The sequence below is a fragment of the Kwoniella bestiolae genome, chromosome 2 (assembly GCF_000512585.2).
Source record: "Kwoniella bestiolae CBS 10118 chromosome 2, complete sequence".
Lineage (NCBI taxonomy): Eukaryota > Fungi > Basidiomycota > Tremellomycetes > Tremellales > Cryptococcaceae > Kwoniella > Kwoniella bestiolae.
In genome coordinates this window covers 1,307,359-1,324,781 of record NC_089242.1, presented here as the reverse complement: position 1 = coordinate 1,324,781, position 17,423 = coordinate 1,307,359, and the positions used below count along the sequence as shown (strand labels likewise).

The 17,423-nt window shown below is 48.2% G+C and overlaps 4 protein-coding genes across 4 annotated transcripts; 2 read left to right on the top strand and 2 right to left on the bottom strand.

Moving 5' to 3' along the window:
• Positions 1 to 114: 114 nt before the first annotated feature.
• Positions 115 to 849, bottom strand: I302_103640 (histone H2A.Z; the record flags this gene model as incomplete). Its single annotated transcript, XM_019189011.1, has 5 exons — positions 115 to 171; positions 260 to 396; positions 498 to 604; positions 670 to 692; positions 754 to 849. The coding sequence occupies 5 exons, from the start codon at positions 847 to 849 to the stop codon at positions 115 to 117; spliced, it is 420 nt and encodes a 139-aa protein (XP_019048573.1).
• Positions 850 to 1,427: 578 nt separating this feature from the next.
• I302_103639 (uncharacterized protein) lies at positions 1,428 to 8,301 on the top strand (the record flags this gene model as incomplete). Its single annotated transcript, XM_019189010.1, has 12 exons — positions 1,428 to 1,626; positions 1,685 to 2,291; positions 2,353 to 2,413; positions 2,464 to 2,520; positions 2,572 to 6,151; positions 6,401 to 6,559; positions 6,620 to 6,738; positions 6,791 to 7,184; positions 7,259 to 7,395; positions 7,470 to 7,560; positions 7,620 to 7,855; positions 8,167 to 8,301. The coding sequence occupies 12 exons, from the start codon at positions 1,428 to 1,430 to the stop codon at positions 8,299 to 8,301; spliced, it is 5,775 nt and encodes a 1,924-aa protein (XP_019048572.1).
• Positions 8,302 to 8,552: 251 nt separating this feature from the next.
• On the bottom strand, positions 8,553 to 14,733 carry I302_103638 (uncharacterized protein; the record flags this gene model as incomplete). Its single annotated transcript, XM_065869705.1, has 27 exons — positions 8,553 to 8,584; positions 8,654 to 8,777; positions 8,853 to 9,038; positions 9,115 to 9,149; positions 9,212 to 9,248; positions 9,310 to 9,459; positions 9,547 to 9,630; positions 9,701 to 9,798; positions 9,871 to 9,963; positions 10,024 to 10,159; positions 10,226 to 10,307; positions 10,367 to 10,538; positions 10,595 to 10,738; positions 10,802 to 10,919; positions 10,986 to 11,226; positions 11,285 to 11,732; positions 11,792 to 11,886; positions 11,939 to 11,997; positions 12,057 to 12,306; positions 12,369 to 12,403; positions 12,457 to 12,942; positions 13,019 to 13,137; positions 13,202 to 13,392; positions 13,463 to 13,737; positions 13,797 to 13,880; positions 13,968 to 14,225; positions 14,329 to 14,733. The coding sequence occupies 27 exons, from the start codon at positions 14,731 to 14,733 to the stop codon at positions 8,553 to 8,555; spliced, it is 4,437 nt and encodes a 1,478-aa protein (XP_065725777.1).
• A 467-nt stretch (positions 14,734 to 15,200) lies between these two features.
• I302_103637 (uncharacterized protein) lies at positions 15,201 to 17,371 on the top strand (the record flags this gene model as incomplete). Its single annotated transcript, XM_019189007.1, has 2 exons — positions 15,201 to 16,092; positions 16,287 to 17,371. 2 exons carry the CDS (start codon positions 15,201 to 15,203, stop codon positions 17,369 to 17,371), a joined length of 1,977 nt encoding a protein of 658 aa, XP_019048569.1.
• Positions 17,372 to 17,423: the final 52 nt, after the last annotated feature.

Below are 17,423 nucleotides of genomic sequence, written 5' to 3'. Positions count from 1 at the left end.
ACGGACCCCTTCAAACGGGTCTATCTGTTAAGGAAAAAGAGCGAATCGAAAACGAACAAAGAAAGTACATATATGAAAATCAAAGATAGATATAGACAGATGAAAGAAAAGAGATTAGGCGGCGGGTGTGGGCTTGAGCTTCTTCGATGCGCCTTGTTTGGCGACGAGGGACTGGTGGAGAGGAACGATGATCAGCTCGCGTCTAACGTCTAACGTCTATGGCGAGGGGATAGAAGGGAAGGAAGGGAGCCAGACCCACCTTGTGGATGTGTGGTAAGACACCACCACCTGCGATAGTAGCTCTAATCAGGAGATCGAGTTCCTCGTCACCTCTGATAGCCAACTGTAAATGTCTTGGTGTGATTCGCTTTACTCGTAGATCCTTGGCGGCGTTACCTATAGTCATACGACACAGCATCAGTCTCCGTAGTGGCTCATAGGGGGAAGGATGGACGCGTCGAGGATAGAAGTGAAAGAGTGGATGAGCATGAACCCACCTGCAAGTTCCAGTACCTCTGCTGTCAAGTATTCCATAATAGCAGCAACGTACACGGCAGCCTTGGCTCCGATTCGCACATTGTTGGCATTCTTATTTCGCAGGAATCTGTATTCGCGCAAGTATATTAGTTGGGTGTGGGAGGAAGAGGGGATGAGGAAGAGTGGACTGACCTGTGGATACGACCAACAGGGAACTGATGGGACATAGCAGGGGATCAGCACGCGTATTGAGCAGGAGTTCAAAAGGTGACCCACCTGCAGACCAGCCTTGGATGACCTGGTGGTCAGAGTCTTTGTCTCTGACGAGGTCTTTGATTTACCGCCTTTTCCACCTGTAGGTTTGGATGACATTGTGTATGAGTGGGGTATGTGCGTTGGTGTACTAAGTGTATTGCCGACGATGTATAGCGTATATAGGACTGATGGTAATGGTGAGAGGGTCAATCGTAATGGTAATGATACTGGTAATGGTGATAGTAGTGAATCTAGGGTGTTAGTACTCGGAGGGTAGAGAGAGAGAGAGACATTACTCGATATTCATGAGATTGATTTGTTTACGCCGGCGAAATCACAGATCACTGATACAAAGCGGCAAATATCACGTGACTCACGTACGCAGTAGATTTAAAGATATACCCCACATAGACACAGTCTGAGCGGAATCAGATGTAGAACAGCGTGGCTACCACATGGCAGAGGTTGAAATGGTTCTTTAGCTTAGCTTCACGTCAGGTTGAACAGATTCTTGCGAGGGAGGGAAATCATCAATCATCAATCATCCATCGTCCATCATCGATATCTTCGTCCCAGTCGAGTATATACCCCATAGAGACGCTCTCTCATCGACATCTTCTTCTCAATCCTATCACCTGAAGAGAGCGTCTGTGTCCCCATTCCTTTGCGTTCTGCCTCATCTCAAAATACACATCATGTCATCCCCTCCTCTGGCCGAATGGGACTCTTCCCTCTTCAGCGATCTCCAACACCTTCTCGGTCGAGTCATCACCCAGCCCACCACATCCACGCTGAGGAAGCTATACGGCAAGCTGGAAGAAGCTCAACCATGGCTCTTGAACCTCACGCAACTGCCTGCGCAGAATGATGCGGACAAGCAGCATATAGAGAAAAGTGAGTTCACATATTACCACGTCCATCCCAATTATGACTACATCTGATCATCGAGTAGACCCAATACAGCTACCATCCGGAACATCCGTACACATAACAGGTGATCTCCTCACCACCACCAACACCATATCCAACGCCCTTTCCCTTTCTCAGCTATTGTCCTCTGTACTGGCCTTACAGGCCGAGGAACAGCGATTCCAATATCCCTCAAGATCAACACCGGAAGTAGCTGTCTACCTCTTACATCGCTGGGAAACAGATATGCTAGATTTCCTCAGAGAGTTGCTTCGCACGATATTATCGCCCGATGCCGAGATTGGAGGAGCATTCGAATCGCTGAGGGATTGGGTGTTGGAATTGTTGAATACCAGAGTATCGTTAGGTCAGGGGAAAGGTGAAGGAGCGTTAGTCGATCAGATCATCGTTCAGTTGGATAGCATACAGAGTAAAATCGATAATTTGTTGAGGACCGGATCGTCCGGAGGAGCAGATTACGATTTGCTGAGATTTCGAGTGGAAGCTTTGCGAGCCGAGCAGAATAAGATGAGTAGTATATTGGCGATTATCGCTGAGAGTGGTCATCTGGGGAGAGGTCAGGTGGTTAGGATATTGAAGTGGTTGAAGAAATGTGAGAGGGCGGACGGACTGGCACTTATGGTGGTTAGGTGGGTGGAATGTTTCCTAGCGATATAGGATCAACTGGTGCTGACTCGCATGGAATGATAGCGCCCTCTTCGCTGCATGGAAACCACTCGAGGCTATGGATGCTTCTGACCCTCGTTATGACGTGAGTTCATCGGTGTATTTCTCAGAAAAAGCGGCTGATCATCCCGATAGGTCGCCGAGGATTGGTGTCATGATATAAAATTCCTGAAGATCGCTTCTAGTCTAACTGTAAGTCCAAAGTATATCCAGCAACGCCCAGATCACTCACTCCTATTCCAGATCCAGGACCAATGGTCAATGCCGAAACTCCGCGAGACCGTCAAGATCGCTTGGTCGCTCTTCTACCTATCTTGCCTTCGACACGATCCTAGCGTCGTTCAAACTGGGATAGATGCCCATCAAATGGAGTTGTTCTTGCTAGAAGCTGTTAATGGAGAATCCTTCCAGTTCATCTACGATCTCGTTCTCACCATCCGTCGAGAAAGAGGACTAGAAGAGCCGGATGAGGTCAAGGAAGCCAATCTAGATGCCTTGGTCAAAGTAGCAATATCATCCGATCCAAGTAACGATTCATTCCTGTTCGAGCAATTACGAGATTTGGTGGATCTTCTCGCTGGTAGAAAACAATTTCTGAGAACTCTGCGCAACAAAGAAGAAGATGCTGCTGTCAGACGATCCCAAACTACCCCTCCCCCAGCCAACTACCAAGGATTTCTCGCACTCGTCGCCATCATCTACAAGTCGCTCCCTCCTGACAGTGCCGACGACTTATGGGACAACTCGACATTCCTCGGCACCGTCCTTGACACTCGAGGCGGTTTCCCTGGTCCAACTTTCTGGGAAATGCTCGCAGCTATATCAACTGGTCCTTCATGTTCTGCCAAATCGTACGAGAAGATGAAGGACACTCGTCTTCCGTGGACCGCTTTGTTCAAATTCTATCAACACTACATCGACATCATGCCTCACATCTACGAACCAATCAAGACTACTCGAAACACCTCCCTCGACCCCATGCCTCATGACGAGGCACAGATCTGTAATGGCTGGACAAAGGTACTGACGACAGTCGTCAAGTGGTCACCTGCCGCTCGAGGTGCATTGCTTCAAGCGAAACCTCATCCTGTCCAAACCCTCTTCGACTTCCTCAACTGCGAAAACCTTCCCTTCGAACTCAAAGCCACTATATTAGGTGCCATTACTGCTTTCTGCAAGCGTACTGGTGATCCCATCGACGATGACGTTCTCAGCAAAGCTGTAGAGTATTACGAGAAGATTAGTTTCCGTGATCCTGGCTTGGACACCCGACATCTTGATGGGGCTAAGATACCTCCTCCAGTAGGCTGGCTTGCTAAGATGGAATACTCCGAACAGGATGCGAGCTCCTACCCCCTTAGTCGAGCATATGTCGACTTCCTCACGGCTCTACTTCCCGATCCAACAACTTCCGACTCACCCACTTCATCTCGTAATCGTCTGGTCAATACTCTACGCCGAGGCACATTCTACGTTCTCGATGGTATCCTTCTCACCCTCAAAGTCCGACGATATGCCAGAGACAGCGAGAGATGGGAGGTGATCGATTCGTTATCGGCTTTCTTCGAGAAAGCTTTGTTGTCGTTCAACATGGGAGAATTGCTCAATCAATCCAACAGTAGAGCGATCGGTCAGATAGCTGCGACCTTGGCTGAAGAACCTGGATTCATCGTTTTACTCCGACTGTTGAGCGACGCCAATACATTCGCTGTATTTGCTTCTGTGCTAGACAACGCTTCTGCTACCCCTGCTCCCCGACCTACCATAGTGAATGACGTGCTGCTTCGGATGCTTCGAATCTATCATCGAGTTCACGATATCCAGCTTGTGTTTGTCGACGTGCTCCTCCTGACCCTCGCCGATCCTACCCGCAACCCTAGCAACCCTTTCAAGCGACCATATGGTTTACAAAGTCTTGACAACCATCTTCTCGCCCATCTCAGCAATATCAACGCTATAGCCTTATTGGTAGGAGACGACGATTCTTCGATCTCTTACCTCAGTGTCAAGATCATCGCAGCTCTAGCACAATCACCCGTTTTCAGTCGAAGTGATGTCTTTAGGGGTGAATACACCTCGTCAGTCAATCGACTTGCTGGGATCATCGACGCTTCGGATGACTCGATACGTATAGCTCAAGGGTTCTGCAGAAGGTTAGAAGTGGAAGAAGCGGACATTGATGATATCCCTGCCACCGAGGATACCGCTTTACATGGAGATATCAAGTCTCTCAGCTCGCTGCCTGCTGTCATACGCTCCAACATACTCGATATCTTGGTTGAAGGCACCACCGCCGATATCACCAGTCCCAACATCGCTCATTTCCTCCTCGGCTACAACTTCCGTCATCGAGACTTTGCCCTGCAAGATGGAGAATCATGTTTGCATGTCATCCTTCGACAGCTATGTGAAGGTGCGGAATTGGGTGGTCCAAGTGGGGAGACGCTGATCAACATCCATCCTGTCCTTGCGGCTAAGAGCGCTCAATTGATATATCAGCTTTTCGCTCACCCTCTCACTGGAAGATCAACCTTATCGTATACCATGTCAGTCACTGGCTTCTCTGCTCGACAACTCGCCTCTTTCCCTAGACAGTGCCCTGAAGCCAACCAACCTACTGGAATTGCTAAAACATTCGATGAGGAAATTCCTACGACCTCTGAAATCCTTATCGCATACCTCGATTTCCAAAGATGGATTTTATCTGCAGCTGCCCTCGAAACTTTCACGTATGAAGGTCATGGAGCTTCGGCCAATCACATCGCTCAGACCCTTTTCCGAGGAGCTACCGAAGAAGAAGATTTGGACGAAGATGAGCTTGTCAGCCAAAATCCAGCTCTCATCATTGATCTACTATCTTCCATCGATGTGCAGTGGTCCGAAAACACCGAAGAGGAGAACAGAAATCTTGAGTTCTACGGTGGATTCGATTTCGATCAGTATAAGCGGGTAGATGCCGATTGGTGGGATCTCGAAGCGTTAGAAAGAGGATTGAAAGCTTTCCGCCGACAACTAGAGAGACAAGGTGCCGTCACTTCTGCTTCTACCAAGTCGATGGCTGCTGAGGCGGAGTATGTGTTGGGCCGCCTGGGAAGCAAGAACAGGGAAACAGACGTTTCCATTGCCAAAGGAAACTTCTTGACTTCATGGAACGAGATACTCAAAGTCTCACTTGCCATGCTCTTCAAGAATGTAGCAGAGGAACAACAAGAAGTGGTGCTTTTCGACTTGGTCGATGCGTTGTTGTTGCGACTTGAGGAAGACCTTGCTCCTGGCGTTTTGGACTTGTTGTGCGAGTCTGTACTAGTCACCGTGACGACTCTCATCAACATCCTAGTAGAATTCGAAGGTGTCAATCTACCCATCGATCGATTGTCAGCTACGTTAGCTAGAATCATAGATGCAGCTGTCAAACCTGGCTCTACCGAGACTGCCCGAGGGAACTTGTACGCCTCCATCACACAATATCTCCAGCTAGTTACCAACTCATCATTCAATATCCCCGACGATCGATCAGTCGTCTCTTCCGAGAGCTTGTCAGGAAATACGGGCGGATCCTCAGCACTCCAACGACCTACCCTGGCGGTATTCTCAGCAAGGAAGGAAAGGCTCTTACCGATCTTATGCAGGGACGCAATGGACGATAGGGAAGTATGGAAGACGGAATGCTTCGCTCTGCTCAATGGGATTATATCGATCTGCGGTAATGAGCGAGATAGACATATAATCTCGCCTTTGGCTACGAATGGGTATTTGCCGTTGTTCGTTAGGAGTATCAAGGAGAGGGAGGGGTCGTTGATGCAGTGTCTGGCGCCTGAACATGGTAAGTTTGTATTTCTAGCCCTCTTCCCTTCCCTCCTATTTCCTTTCTTCCCCGTTTCACCTTTCTTCACCCCTTGCTCCTCCCTCCCTCCGTTCTTTCTCTCTGCCCTCATCCTCCCTACTTCCGCCCCTCCCCCCTCCCACTTCTTTCCCTCCGCCCTGCCCTATTCCACTCCTCCTCCCTCCGCTTCTCTCCTCTCCGCTAGTCCCTCTGAATGGTACCACTGACAATGGTTGATCAATTGCGCAGAAAACCTACATGCCTATTGGGTATTTGAAGCTAAGATAGCGTTCCTCGTCGCTTTTGCCTCAACTCGAAAAGGCGCAGAGGAATTACTGGATGCTGGTTTGTTCGAGATTTTCGCTACTTGTGGATTCATGAATATACAAATCGGGGAAGAAATCATGGGTGAGTATGATCCACTTTCCGTCGAACGATGTTGAGTGTATGCTGATGTGAAGCCTTCAGACGAGACTGCTGCTTCAGACATAATAGCAAGACAACATCGAGTACTCATCTGCTCTTTACAACTTCTGACTCGGGTTTTGTCAAGCTTGCATCGATCTGCAAGATCTGGGGCAGGACATGTGAGTTGAAGCTTTCATGTTCAGCGAAAAATGCAATTGACGACAACTCTAGGCATTGAGTTTCCTCAATGCTCATCGCGAATCGATACTTGGTCTATTACGCGAAGCTCAACAGAATATATCTTCAACAAGTATCGAAGAATGTCGATTGATAGTATCTATCTTGTGCATGGTCGTGCACAAAGTACCTTCGGAAGACATCCTCTCGCCCACTGGATTCGGTGCGTTCCACCTGGCTACTCTGGCTACTGCCGCTAGATTCTTCGACAAGGATAGTTGGGCAGATGAGGTGGATAGTACACAGGGAGAGAGTGAGATTCTATTGCTCAATCAGGTATTCTTGTCGTACCTTGTCGCTGCTACGACCGGTATGAAAGGTGGGAACGGGAATCCTGTACTGGTCACTGGTGCGCAGAGGAGTAGCGGGCAGAGTTCGAAGTACATTGGTGAGTATCTCCAACGCTTGGCTTTCATCAGACACAAGGGACAAATAGGTGCTGATTACCGGTTGATCGTATAGCCTCTGCCCCGTCGTTGCACATGGCTGTCAATTTCCTGTCCGATCTTGCGGAAAATGTTCAAGAGATATCGAATCAGTATGAGACCATCTTGGATAGGATACAGGATGGTGGTGAACTGGAGGATGAGGATGTTCAGGTGTGTAAACCCTTCCTCCATCGTAAAGATATATATGTTCGGGGCTGATCTTTCCGATATCGTGGTCCGATCAGAAATTACGAACTCCCGATATGATAGGTGACGAACCATTATCCGAAGATGTGATCAAAGCTGCTTTCGTTACAAAGAGTCAGACTATATTCAGTGCGTTACCCTCTCCTAATTATCAGGTCAGACCCAAGCTGATATCCCTCTGTGTATAGATATGATCGAATCACTCCTACTTTTGATATGGCGACACCTCTTATTCTACGCCAACGACGCAAGGGGCGCACTGGAACCTGTTCGACCCAATAATCTCTCAGCTTCGCTTGGTACATTCGTCAGTTCGCAGGCGCAACTTGAAGCGTCTAGATCTGGGGCAGGTACCGTCAGGATGTTGGAGAGAGTTGCGGGGAGCTTGAAAGGGACTTTGGTCAGGTTGGATGATATGGAGGTGGTGAGTCTTGTTTTCCTTTTTTCCTCCTTGCTTCTCCCCCTATCTTCCCGCCCTCTCTCCTGCCCCTTTCTTTTCGGCCTTGCATTTCTCTGTTGCTTCTCTCCTTCTGCTCGCGCCGTTTCGTTTCGCCCTTTCTTCTGCCCCTCTCTTCTCCTCTCCTCTCCTCGCCTCCTTCCGTCGCTTTTCTGTCGTTTCCTCTCATCTCCCCTCCCCGACCTTTTCTCGTCGCCCGTCTCATTTATGTCAGGGGCGGATGTGCGGTCAGTAATGAAGAGCCGATAAGCTAATTGTACAATGTGCAACCTCGACAGAACCTCGAATTGAGAAGATTAGCGACCTCAAGTTCAGGTAAAGGCAATGATGCTTATTATGGGATGTTAGTCAGGCGCCTGAAAGAGTTGACGGCTGGGTTGACCGGTGTGGGAACGGGTATGGAAGAGGATTAGAAGACATTGGCATATGACATAAGATGTAATGTAGTTTGGTAGAGGCTCATTAGCATATATGAACAACTATGGTAAATGATTTCAGTCACTTATGATTTATGATTCCGTCCAGACTGAACTTTACTGATGTTCCGCAAGTCGCAAGTGTTGTTGGCTGATAATGATATATCGCATAACGACAATCACATCACAAATACAAAATGATACACATAGGGACTACGTACGAAAGACCACCGCTCGATCAAGTTTACCTACCATTGAGGTATCCAGCCTAACACATAACCTAGCGTAGTTGGGTCATCCCTGGTCAGCTGCCCTTTCACATGCGTCAATATATAACCACACGACTCACCTTGAGATAGGTTCTTCAGATCGGTCGCTTCCTCTATCAACGCCTGGACTTGACGATTGATCGTCAGAGGCTGATCCGCATCTTTGTGATACCCTATCAACTTCCTTTCAATCTGGGATAAGACCTAGCAAACATCCGAATTTAGTAATTGCTTAGCACTTTTGTCTATCCGCGGACCAAGTGGGACAGGGATACCCACCTGCAAGGCCTTGGTATTGGTCATACCGGTACTGGAAGATACTCTAGCCATATATGAGTCGGTCTCAAGGTACGTGGCAATGAGGGAATTCTCAATTCGATCATATATGTCAGAATTGCCTGTGCATCCTGCTGCTGGAGCTAGGCTCTGAGGTACGATATGAGTCTGGACATGGGCTCTCTTGGTCTATAATTCGTTTTCATGGGTTCATTGTCAATCATTGTTTTGTGGGACACTGTATCGGCGGAGGGAGGACACTTACGTGAGTCTTGGTCTGTCTCTCAGTTGACGATTGAGCTATAATTCAAGCAATATGAGTAGATATCCCATTTCATTCCTTGAAGCTGGGAGTGACTCACTATTGTGCTCAGCATGAGAAGGCTCGTTTGGTCCAATCTGTTATTCATGTATTATACCGAATCAGCTACGTCATGTATGAAGACCGGATGCAACTCACAGTCCATGAAAGTAAAGGATCATATAAGAACGCCTCCAGCATCGCTAGGACGGTACTTCGACTATCCCTCAGAACGTTCATGACGATCAGAGAAGCTTGCTTGAAAGTACCCCTCGATCCTGGGACTTCGAGACCCCCTCTCGAGGCGAGCTACACGTACATCACATACCGCAGTAAATAGGTCAATAACCTTTATTCTGCTTCTTCTTCACAGGCAGGCATGAACGAATAACTCACCTCAAACGCATTGGTCATCATCCTTGTTAGTCGGAAGGGCACTTTCTCAGGTAAGAAAGATCGTTCTTGCGCTACGTTGAACAGCTAAACTCGTTGTCAGAGCATAAACGAGAGATGGCATCATCACCGTTGTCATTGAAAGGAATGGACTTACATCGCCAAAATCGATGTGTAATGCCCCCCAGGTCAATTGGTCAATCAGGATGTTACTACCGTGTCTATCCCCAAGACCGATGATATATCCAACAAAACCTACAGTATTCGCGACAATTCAGTCCTGGACATTGCCGAGTCGTTATAGGTGACGAGTCGACTCGAACTTACTGCTGACTCCGACGGTTCTCGCAAAGTTCGTTCGTCTTCTCACCCAAATATTGGATGATGGGCTCTTCTGCCACAACACATCTTTCAGATCGCCTAAGACCCCATGTACCAAGAATTAGCTGATGATCTCTTTAAACAATCAGAACATCTCACTCTGCTTGGAGTGGGACAAAGCCGCTTTCAGCCTCTGGATTTTGGTAGGGATAGGCAACTTGTCGTACCTGTCCATCTCGGCTGGCGGATCGAATCGGGGGTTCTCCCGTCGAGGATTGAAGGTCTCCGGATCGTGCTGTGCATCAGGAATGGTCAGCTCCGACCTCATTATACAAGGTACCTTGGGCTAGAGGGAACTTACTCCGAGCAATGAAGCTGTCTCTTTATCGTTCAGGTCATTCTGCTTATTCTTCGCTCTGTTGATTTGAATCATTGATTGAAGTCTGACATTACAGCCTCAGCGACATAAGATGATCAGGAGCCACCGGACGAGGTAACTTACTGTTGCGTGTTGGACACCCAGCTGACCAACCCCGCAGAAGGTGAGAGGGGGATGACCTCGTAAGGCAATAAATGCAGATTCCTACTGAACGCATCGGAATTATGGTTCAACATTGTGTTGATCAGGTTGAAAAGCTGCATGATCCGCTCATCTCCTCGAAGATCCTCATTTCCTATTTCACAAGTTTCATCAGCAAAACCTTTATGTATCAGAAGGGCTGATACTTGCCTTTGAGCAAGAATGTGTAATCGGCGGTGTAAGATCTGATGACTAGTTTCCGGGGTAGTTGCTTTGAAGATAAGATGTCTACGATGGGGGCGAAGCTATCAATGAATGCTTGATCGTCGAGTTTCAAGTGAGGGTCATATTGGCCTACACCATATACTCAGCATGCTCTTCTTGTGTGCCTGGTGAGAAGAGAAAACCGTCACTTACCCGGCACGGTCAACACACAGTCTCGCAAGGAAAGTAGTCTCGGCGCTGTACTTGCCAAATGAAGTTTCGATCCAGGCTGTTTCCATTGATTGATCTGAGCATCGAGATCGCCATATAGCTAGACGTGACAATAGCCTTCGGGTTAGCTGTGCCCTTCAGCTGATATTGGGGAAAATAGAGTCACCTTGTAAAGTTCTTGATAAGCGAAATTGACCAAACTCATCTGTCTGTTAGACTTGTACCGCTTCAAAGACTTGTCAATTTGGAGAAGCTGATCGCCGAAGAGCTGGACAAATTGCTCTTCATCTGGAGTCTCAATTGCTCTTAGATACTGGATATCGTGCTCCCACATGGAAGGGACCTTATGCCATGCTGTTTGCATCAGATCATCCCTCGGGATTATCTTCTCGATGATTCCCCTCCATCTAAACACCAATCTCAGCTCGTCCTTCCTCCAACAAAGGGAGATGTTATTGAACTCACTTCTCCATCAGACTTGCAGAAGTCCTGATTAATTCCTTTCCCACCAACTCCGCCTGATCTACCAACCTTATCCCATCAGGCATCGTACAGATGAAACTCATAATTACCCTTGCTGTCTCCTGATGCTCGACTTTACTAGTCTGAGTAGCAGTGAGTAAAGGCCAAATGACCGCATGGGGATATTGCGATGAGATGCTCTTGAGCAAGTTGATCAACGTGTATTGAAGGTCTTTATGAGGCGTTCCCAGTCTCGCTATGAGTTGAGGGATTGCAGATAACCAAGGTTCCACCGGTGTAAGGCTGAGCTGATTCTCCACTTCCACTAGGACTGCTGTGCTTTCTCCGAATCTGAACCAGAGGGTGACTAGTCTGAGCAGCGCTTTGATGACGAATTCTGGGTTTTCTTTGGTCCTGGCCGCTAGGAATAGACCTCTGAGGGCAGGTACGACTGGAAAATTCAAGATTGTCCGTCAACGAGGCTGTTGCAAGGGGAAGATGTGAACTCACTATAGCTGCTGACTGCTACCGAGTCCGATCTGGAGAACTCATTCATCTCGAAGATGGAGAGGGATCTCTCAGCCAGTGAGAAACAGGCAGCATACCTGAAAATGACAAAATCAGCAGATCCATCGGAAGAATAGCTACTCAGCCCACCAGTCGTCGTCCAATTTCGAAGCAAGGGAAGTATAATTGAGCACTTGAGATTGGTCATCCTACAGCCTGAATCAGCTCTGGTGGCTCTGTGATCTTTGTGAGTGAGTTGATAACTCACAGAAGCCCAGCTAGCTCCTTGCAAAGCTGCGGTCCACTCAGCAATCCTGTAATATCTTCTGGACAGGATCTGGTGCTCGAGTCTCGTACGGTTGGCCATTACGCTCAGTGGCTGTAGTCCTAGGCCTTGTCGTTCCAGTGCTTCCTGATCGATTCCAATATGCTGCAAGTAGTCTTGAGTGTGCTTGACAAGCTTGTTGAGGATCTCATACATCCTGCTCTGATCTTGATCTTGATATGCTTTCTTCCACCTATTCCCGTGTGAGCCCTCATACTAAAACACTATAAGGGGAGACCGCCAAAAAGGACTCACTCGAATCTGAATCTGGTATATTCCACTTTACATCCCTGGTGATGACTATATTCAGCAGAGCCTTCTCGAAGGGACAGACGAAACTTACAAGAGGAGGTATTTCAGGCGTAATCTTCTTGAGCATACTCTGAGCAGCCTGGTGCATCCCCGCGCTCTCGCAGAGCTTAGCGCAATCTATAAAACAGCTCTGCAGGTGCATAGTCATAGCTGGTGGGATCGCCAGAGTCCAAAGTTCTAATCGCTTCAACCATGTATTAGGATCTGCGTGACTCTTTTTGAACCTCGTCTTCCAAGTACTTATGATATTGTCTCTCATCTCGGGTTGCGATTTGTACTGGATCACCTCTTGCAGCTCAACCAGTAATTCCGTCTTCGCGAGGGACCTGTGCGCCACTTGAGGGCCTACATCCAACTGTACTTGCACTTCATCGTATGATAGGCTCTGGGCTTTACTGATATGGTGGAATGCCGAGGCGTATTGTCCATTGTGAACGTCGATGATGGCTTTGTACAGTGATTTGCTTGTACCTTTCGGGTGAAAGGCTAGGTAATCTGCCATGGCCTCGAAATCACCCTGCAACATTGCTCGATCAGCTCGACGGTAACTCATTCATGAATCGGCACTGAAAAGGTCGGGCAAGTGGACTGACCATATGCCATGCTGCCGCAGTGGCCCAATGAGCAGTATTTCTGCGTTCATTATCGTCCAGCCCTTCGAAGAGGGTCTGAGCGAGTTCGTGTCCTTGTTGATATGCGCCTAGCGCGTGGTCTAGGTGTTCCCAGACAGATAGGTCAACGCTAGTCAGATGGCAACCTTTGAGTTGTTGACTTACAGCAGATCATCCTGGTGTTGAACGACGAGAAGCTCGTCCCTTCTTGACCTTGATCGAGCTTCGTTTGAGCGTCCAGTGCTTGTTGCCAATGACTGAGTTGAGTGATCCACAAAGGTTCAGGCTCAACTTGCCAGTCGTTTTCCAACCATAGCAGAGTACTCCAAGCGGCATCGTATCCCGCTGACCCAACCCTACGAGAAAGCACAAGTCCACAGCATCAGTATATTTAGTACAGGATGATTTAGTCAGGGTGACACTCGCCTTATGTTGGTTTCCACCAGATTCCCAATATTCTCCTGAACTGGGAAGTTCTCAGCGTTCTGCTCGACGTACCATAGCACCACACCGGGAACAGGTTGATTCAATGCACCGTTGAAATGATTGAGGGCACACGCTTTCGCAGCTTCATGGACGCTCGATGAGAATTCTCGCTTGTCTTTGTGGAAGAATGCGAGTAGCTCTAGTAAGACAATTAGAATTTCTTGGTTGACCGACGCGTCAGAGAGGATCGAGACGAGGGTGTTGTCGACGATGTTCTGTGTGTAATGTATCTTAGGTCAGATCTATCGGACATGATAAGTCTGTTCGAACTCACCTTGAAAGCCTGGTCGGATTCAAGTTGGACATAACATTTCATAAATGCAGTTTGAAATAGTTCCTCATGAATCAACGGGCCGAGCTATTTAGCGGAGTCAGTCTGCTTCACCCATGAGATTGAGACGTGTTTCCACTGAAATATGGCCACAACTGCGATTATCTTACTCACCTTGGAAGCTATGACCAGCTCCGGGACATTGCTCGATTCCAACGTTGCTTGATATAGATTATGTAACCAGATATTCGGATTATCGTGAGCAGAAGACAGTAAAGTCTGGCACCAGGCTTGTTGGACTGTCCTTGATTTCGGAGGTAAGTTGTGAGCCAGAATTTCAGCTAGTAACGGATGTTGCTCCTTCTGAGCGGGCTGAAGGCTCAAGCCAGCCGGTAAAGGTGTATTGGCTTGCGAGTTTGGTGCGGTGCGCAACTATATAACCGAAGTTAGAACAGATCTTGGCAAAGATTACAACCCAAATACAGTCCTGTTGAATAGTCAGGAGAAGGTAAGGATGAGATGAGGGGACACTCACGTTCCTAGGTCTCCCAATCACTTCCTTGTCGCTATTCCAAACGGTCAACTCCAACTTCTCAATCACCCAGACCAACTCCTCCAGCTCCTCGTACTGCTTTTCTCTCCCCAGCGCGCGAAGGGGCTTCACCAAGCAGCTCTTCATAGGTTCCAAAATCTCTGATACGTGGTCCAGCAGCTTCAAAGCGGAGACGATGACTGGCACGGGTTTTGTCACTTCCAAACCTCTCAGTAGCAGAGGTAACCAGATTGACGATGTTAGTGTTAATGCCTGTTTGAGTTTGGGGTTAGCCAGCATTCGAAGACCTTCTAACCATACTATCTCGTCTTCTGGTGCTGCTACCAACGCTTGACAGATCAGTGGAACCATGCGATGGGTTATGTGATATTGGGGGTTGCCCGACATCCTGCTTGATGTGTTCTTGCTCACTACGAGTGATGTGATCTGGAGTTCAAGTAAGCTTCGATTGTCAGTGGATGTATGGGTATTCACTGATGTCAACTTGTAAAGTTGTATACGCTTATTGTCAGTATCCAGCAGCGTCGGGGTGAGCACAATTGCCACTCTTCCATTCATTTACTCACGAGCAAACTTTTTGCCTTTGTCTTGAGAGAACACAAAGGATTTTGACAGGAAGAGATTGAAGGATTGGGTGCTGATTGACTGTTCTTACTCTTCCTCGGGTACAGTAAACGGGTAAACCCCATCCCGGACACTACTGCTGTTACTTGCCGGATCCAGATATATAATACGGTCATACCCGCAGATTCATCGTCAATCAACAACGTTTCATTCATCTCGATCTCCTCATCCTTATCGCTATCATCGTACACCCGTTACAGTCAAGATAATCCAGCTCATGTCCCGACACAATGCCTCGAGACAAAGGTAAAGGCAAATCCAAAGCCACCGATCAACCTATCAACCCCGAGACCGCCCCTCTCCTTGGCTCAGGCTCACCTTCAAGGACATATCATACCACCGAAGATAACCTCATCCAGCCTCAACGCAGGACATCCAGGATATCCTCAATCTTTTACACAGCTCTCATCATCCTCTTCTCGCTCCTATTATCGTGCGTTCTCTTTGTGATCCTCTTAGCAGGATCGTATAAACCCTCGCCTTCCGAACTATCTACCCTTCCCAGAACCGCATTCTCCTATTCACCCCCCGATTCAATATCCATTCTGAACATTACCGATGATGGTCTACTCCTCAACATAAGCTTGCGGTGCGGTATAGACGCGGATGAGGCATTCGGAGTCAAGGGCAGATCATTCAATACTCCGGAGGAGAAAGCAGGTGCGGAGAAGAGGGGTGAAAGGGGTTTAGGATCGGATTGGTGGGAGGACATCAGAAGATGGACGGCTCACAAGTTCTTGTCGAATCTGGACAAACCATCCGTATCGGTACATATACCGTCTTTGATCGAAATTACCTCTCCTCAATTCAAGGCCACACCCCTGTTATCGGTTAGTGTGTTGGATGAACTGGAGATCCCGATGATATGGGATATAACTTCTGTACCTCAACCACCCGATTCGCAACCTGATTGGATACGACCTATATCGTTTACTGCTCTGGCCAAACCATTAGCTACGACGGGGGAGTTGTGGGAGTTCGTACAGAGGGGTTGGGCAGAGGGAGCGATCAGAGCGAAGATAGATATCAGTCGTGTGATAGCTAGACCGTCGGAAATTGCCTGGTGGACCAAGTATGCTCAAGTGGAGAAAGAGGATCTGGTCATGGATATTACTACGCCAAGTGAGTGTCGGTCCATTGTGATGGGTTTGCGTCTCTCATGTTTGCTTGTTCGCTTTGCGGGTTCCAGTTCCACATCCTTATCCGATAATTTCACGCTCTTAGCGAGATTTCCACTCAAAGCGACAATGTGACTTGATCTTGGGTCCTCTGACTTGTGAGGGCATCATTCTGACTGACATGCCGATTTGACGTAGTCCCTCGTCTTCCCCACCTCCCTGACCCCGGACGACCTCTCAACCTATCGGAGCTGGTCACTCTTCAACACTACTCTTTCGATACCTCCCAATCACCCCAAGCTCTAACAATACAAGCAGTCGCTACCGTACCTAACTTTGCGCCCGACCTCAACGCCACGCTAGATTTCAGCTTACCATTCTCCATCGCCTTACCTGCCGTACGAGGCTTAATGGGAGAAAGCAAGATGGCAGAAGTTATAACTGAACCCATCACCATCGGGGGAATCAACAAGGACATTCAGCTGAAGATCTCAGGGGTAATCACTGCCGATTTAAGTGAACGATCTTCGTCCGCTTCGGACTCGGTCAAGAACCGGGACAAATTCATCGAATCATCGCCATTATCCCTATTCCTGCAAAACTACCTACATGGCAAGGATAATCCGATCCTAGTCCAGGGTTTATCGGCCTTACCATCCTTCGTACCATCTACCATTATCCACCCTCCTTCCTGGCTGCTAGACACCTTACCTTCCCTCTCTCTATCACTCACCTTCCCTGGCCCTCGGCCCAAACCCAAGATCATCCAAAGCGTCACAATAGAACGTATGAGAATATCAGAAAGTCAAGGCAAGATGAAAGCTTCGGGTACCGTCGTGGCTGAAATTGAACTACCGAGAGATATGCGCAAGGTCACCGTAGACGTGGTAGAGGTCTTACCGGACGTGTACGTATTTGATGGACCATCCCCACCTGACGACGAGGATATACCGGACGACGGTAATTTCCCACCCAAGGCATTTGGCCATATTCGACCGTTGGAATATCTCAATTCGACAACGACGGTGATTGACGATGGGAGGTTGATCGTGAGAGCACCGCTTAATCAGGTCGATCTGGACATTTTACCTGGACGAGATGGGGTTTTGTCAGAGTTTATAAGTAAGGTGGTGTTTAAAGGTGGTGCTTTGGCTGGTGTGAAGGGTATTGCAAGTGTTGGGGTGAAGATTATGGGGGTCAATGGGAAAGTCAGGCTGGATAATTTGCCTGTTAGAGGTGAATTCTGGGTGGGAAAGCAGCGGATGAGCTTGGAAAGTCTGTAGCGCACCAAGGCTGTGATACGCCCTCTTGACTTGCTGATCTTCCGGCACGTTG